Raw genomic sequence first — 5,264 nt, 5'->3', positions numbered from 1 at the left:
GACTCAAGCAATATAGCACACAGTGGACGTAGGGTATTACGCTCCGGCAGCCCGAACCACTCTAAACCTGTTGTGTTCATCGTGTTCTTCCATGGAGATTGAACTAGTCACTAGCTAGCCCCCGATTACTCACTCCCTGGGCTGAGGCGGGTGCATTCCGCCACCCGGCTATGGTTTATCACACCACGACATTTGGCGCGCCAGGTAGGGGAAGCTTTAGCTTGTTTTAGCTCATCTCTTGCCCATCTCCATGGCTCGGGTGGTTGAGCACTCCCACCACGACGACGACGAGGAGATGACGGAGGGTGTGGCGTCATCCGCGCCACACGCCTCTCGCCTTCCTGCGCCAGGGGCAACCGTGCCCGTGAAGCAGCCACCGTCGGCAGCGGCGCGCGCTGCACGTCGGCAAGAGTCAGGGCGCCCGTCAAGGGCCCCCTCACAAGCTGCGAGCGGCGGAGCGACAAATCCCAGCTCGCAGCATACCTCACTCATGTGAGGAAGCTTGCTCCGGCGGAAAGCCGACTCCGGTCGCACCAAGCCCGCTCCAGCGAAAAGCCCACTCCGGTTGCGCTAAGCCGACTCTGGTGGCTCTCTCCGGTGGAAAGCCGACTCCGGTTGCACCCCTGACTCTACATCTCTGTAAGTCCTACCCTTAGAGGCCCAGCAGGGAATAAAGCCTTTTCCTTTGTAACTAGGTAGTACTTCCGTGTGGTCCAGTCCGGTGAGCCTCCCCCGTGGAGGGGTCCGGACCTCTGCGAACCAGGTTCAGGGAAGCGTACTCACCCTCCGGGGAGGTCCGGAGCTGTGTAGCCGCTTAGCCTGGTTCCGTACCCTAAGCCTGCATGCTCTACCTCCCTAGGGCGAGTACCGTAGTACCTAAGACTGGGGGCCCGGAGGTCCGGACAGCTCCGGCCTCATAAACCCGTGTTCTGGCTTACATCGCACATCTCATGTACATCTAGTTATAAAGGAAAAGTTTATTCTCAGTTTGCCTCTAAGGATGTTACATTCCAATTTCAATCTACATATTCTGTTTGCGCTAACCCCCACGTGGCTTCTTACTCTTGTGCGGTGATTATGGTCCGAATTGAGTTGGCTAGTTAGTGACTTAGCTCGAGACCCCTCATGGAAGAGAGGGGTTCGGATCCCTAGGAACCTGCAGGTTCAGGGAAGCGCACTCATTCTCCGGGGAGGTCCGGAGCCGTGTAGCCGCTTAGCCTGGTTCCGTACCCTAAGCCTGCACGCACCACCTCCTGTGAATGAGTGTCGTAGTACCTAGGACTGGGAACCTGGAGGTCCGGACTTTCTCTTAACCTAAAGGCCGGCACCTTGAGCTCCGTTCACTGAACCTAGCTATCTATCTCAAAGGATTACAGCCAACAGGATTTGGGGCCTGTGGGCATGCTGCTAAGCATCTACCTTGAGTCATGTACAGGTCCAAACATGATGATGCAGCATGTGACCCAAAGGATGGACGATGCAGGACAAGACCCTTGCGGCGCGCACCGCTGGACGCCAGAAGCAGCCAAGTAGCTCACAGTAGTGGCCCCACCTGCGGGTTCGTTGCCTCTCTCGAGGCGGGTCCGGGGGCCTCTGTCGGTACCCTGCAGCTGGGGTACCCACTCCTACTGTGCCAAGACTCGCATAGTTATCCGTAACTACGCCCTAAGGAGCTGAGCAGCCGGACCCCTGGGGTCCGACTCCATCTCACCGGACCAACGGTCCTGGACCCGCTTCCCGCTCGGGAAGCGGGTTCGGTGTCACCACGTGTCCAAGAGGTGGAAATGCTCAGCACCTGTGACCGCGGACCCGGACCCCCGCAGGTGGGTCCGGGACCTCCACGTGCCATCCGGACTCCCGCAGATGGGTCCGGGACCTCCACGTGCCTATCCGGACCCCCGTGAGCTCTCGGCTCAGCTAGCTGCTCGGGAGGGGTCCGGAGCCTCCACGTGTCACGCAGACGCGGGCGCGGGCGCAAGCCTTCCGCTGAAAGCTCCCTCACCCACCCGCATTAAGTGCGAGTGGTTGAGGCGGGATCTGCTGGCTCTGGGCATGGGGCAGCTTTTGTCAGTCCACACTGTGGATCGCCAGTTACCGAGGCGGCTCATCAGTTACCAAGACAAGCATTAAAGACTCAGCGCCGTGCGCATGGGCGACAAGTCATGATGACCAGCTACTGACTGGAGCAACAGTGCACACTGCTACAGTGGACAGAGTCAGTAGTTCGGCACTTCATCATGACCTCGACGCGCGGCTGCAGAGGCTAGACTCTACTCTGACAGGACAGCTTAAGACCGTCCCTGGTCAGAAGCTACGCACGGAAGCGGACGACAAGATCTCCGGATCTGAGGCATTGAAGGCCAAAGTGTAGTTTATAATACATCGCCGGGTCCACATGTCGGGGCCCCGCTCAGTGTACGTGCCCCCCTTGGACATATAAAAGGGAGAGCACGCCCGCTAGAACACAGACACAGATCCTGAGACTCTCTCGAGACTCAGCTGAGGATACACACAAGCTCACCCAGACTCAAGCAATACAGCACACAGTGGACGTAGGGTATTACGCTCCGGCGATCCGAACCACTCTAAACCTGTTGTGTTCATCGTGTTCTTCCATGGAGATCGAACTAGTCACTAGCTAGCCCCCGAGTACTCACCCTCTGGGCTTAGGCGGGTGCATTCCGTCACCCGGCTGTGGTTTACCACACCACGACAAAGATGATGAGAGCACTAGGATGAACACGAGCCGAGCTAGCAAGATACTTACTGGCTTTTGTGTCCTGTGGTGAAGCCTGAACACGAAATTAAGAGACACGGAGGGACGCGGAGGGTCGCCTGGCGCCTTGCCGCTGCTTCCGGATCTCGGCCAGGTACCTTGCCGCATCCGGATCTTGGATAGGCGCCTTGCTGCGTCGAGGCCAGTTGCCTTGCAGGCGCAAGAGGCACGGAGGCCGGGAGAGAGATGCGCGCGGCTGCGGTAGCGGCCGGGACTCGGGAGAGGATGTGTGTGCGGCGCGGTGGCGGTGGCCGGAACCCGAGAGAGGATGTGCGTGCGGCGCGGCGGCGGTGGCAGGTACCCGGAGAAGATGTGTGTGCCGCTCGGCGGCGATGACGGCGGCCGGGACCCGGAGAGGATGTGCGTGCGGCGCGGCGGCAGCGGGGGAGATGTGCGTGCTCCCCCTCTAGTCCAACATCATTTGGATTATTTTCTCTTTCTTTTATCTAATAGGATCCAATCCTAATTGATCTAATGCAATGGATATCTATATCCAATTAAATCCAAATCCAATAGAATCCATGGGTCAAAATCCAATTGGATTTGGATTTAGCCCAATCCACTCCCAGGAGTAGATACAACTTCGTTCAGCTTCGTTCAACTGGATACATTGGACAGAGGAGACTGGGCTGGAGGTGCCGTTCAAACAGCCAGCCATTTTAGATCGAACCAGCATCCAGCAGTTGCCAATTCTGTGTTTCAAACAAACTAGCAGGAGGTGACTGGGTGGGCTTGTCAACCAGCCGTCGGCTGGAGCTGGGCTGCCTAAATTCAGGCAGCAAACCGTCCTTTTGCCGAAATCAGCTCAAAATCGTTACAAAAGGGCCAAAATGCGCAGGTGAGAGTCTCTTTTCCAAAAAAAAAACTCGCTCCTCGTTCCCCAACCTTTGTGGCTTTGCCCCATTCCTCAGTTCCCCCACCACGCCCCCGCCCCCGCCCCGTTCCCTTCGAGGAGCCGCGCCGCCGTCCCCCGCAACCAGATCTACTCTCCACGCCGCGCCGCCGTCCCCAGCAACCAGATCTACTCTCCACGCGGCGCCGCCGTCCTCTCACCACCTCCTCGACCGCCCTCGGTTTCTCCGCGAACAAACCCCAAAAGCGGCGGCGGCACCTCAGCATCCAAGGATGAGGACGTCGTCGTGGTGCACGGCGGAGACGGTGCACGGCACGCACACGTTCGAGGTCGATGGGTTCAGCCTGCACAAGGGTCTCGGCGTCGACCGCTTCATCGGGTCCGCCGCCTTCACCGTCGGCGGCTTCGACTGGTGCATCCGCTTCTACCCCGATGGTCGATTCCTCATAGGGGATGGCGGAGACTCCTTCTGTATCTGTCTGGAGCTTCTGAGCGAGAAAGCCGAGGTGAGAGCGCTCTATCACCTCAGATTGGTGCACCATGCCGGAGCACCGTGGTCGGTCGGCTGGAGGGACGCACCGACGCTGTTTACCACCATGGACGCGAGTAGGTACGGCAGTGGCTGGGAATCATACAAGTCCATTAGCAGGAGGGATATGGAAGCTTCCGGGCACATACACGATGACCGCATCGTGATTGAGTGCGACATTACTGTTATCAAGGAACCACAGGTAGCTGAGGCCGCCGCGGTGGTGCCTCCTTCAGACTTGTCGGTTAGCTTTGGAAAATTGTTGGAATCAGAGGAAGGAGCAGATGTGAAATTCATTGTTCAAGGGGAGGTTTTCCCTGCCCACAAGATTGTTGTCGCGACACAATCACCGGTCTTCAAGGCGCAGCTCTACGGGCCTGTAGGGGAGGGAAACAGAGAGTGCATAACAATTGAAGACATGCAGGCTCCTGTTTTCAAGGCATTGCTTCACTTCATCTACACAGACTCATTGCCCGCAGTGGAGGATATTGACAGCAATGAAAAGGAAATGATGAAGTACCTTCTTGTGGCTGCAGATAGATATGCCATGGAGAGGCTCAAGTTGATTTGTGAGGGAATCCTTTGTGGAAGCCTTGATGTTGAAACTGTTGCAACCACTCTATGTCTAGCTGATCAGCATAACTGCACAAAGCTCAAAGATGCTTGCATTGACTATATCAACTCGTTGGATAGAATAAATGAGGTGGTGGCAAGCCAAGGGTATCTGCACCTTAAAACGGCATGTCCTTCTGTCTTCGTGAATATGTGGGAGAAGGAGAAAGTGACCAAATCTCAAAAAAATTAGTATCCGCGTTATTGATGTAACTTTTAACTAGTAGTTTAGTTTGTGCCAACTAGTGATGGAATGCTTTATCCTTTAGTTAGCAGAAGATAGTCTGGCGAAGAGTAGGTGTGAAATGTACCTCTGTGCTAGGCTGCTAGCTCAATTGTATTATCTTAAGACCTTTTGTACTAAGTTAACAATGTATTACTTTTATAACTTTTGTTGTTTGTGCTAAAACTGCCGAGAAATCAGTTAGCCGAACAATACTAGCATCTTGTAAAATTATGATGAATGATTAGTCAACAATGCAAATTGTTGGGCA

General features: G+C 55.7%; 1 protein-coding gene across 1 annotated transcript; it reads left to right on the top strand.

The window, feature by feature from the left end:
• Positions 1-3,709: 3,709 nt before the first annotated feature.
• LOC120683579 (BTB/POZ and MATH domain-containing protein 1-like) lies at positions 3,710-5,264 on the top strand. The gene has a single exon (XM_039965667.1). It carries the CDS (start codon positions 3,902-3,904, stop codon positions 4,961-4,963), a length of 1,062 nt encoding a protein of 353 aa, XP_039821601.1. The 5' UTR covers positions 3,710-3,901; the 3' UTR covers positions 4,964-5,264.

Source organism: Panicum virgatum, chromosome 7N (genome assembly GCF_016808335.1).
Source record: "Panicum virgatum strain AP13 chromosome 7N, P.virgatum_v5, whole genome shotgun sequence".
NCBI classification, from domain to species: domain Eukaryota; kingdom Viridiplantae; phylum Streptophyta; class Magnoliopsida; order Poales; family Poaceae; genus Panicum; species Panicum virgatum.
Note: the sequence above shows the minus strand (reverse complement) of the source record. Positions and strands in the feature narration are given on the sequence as shown.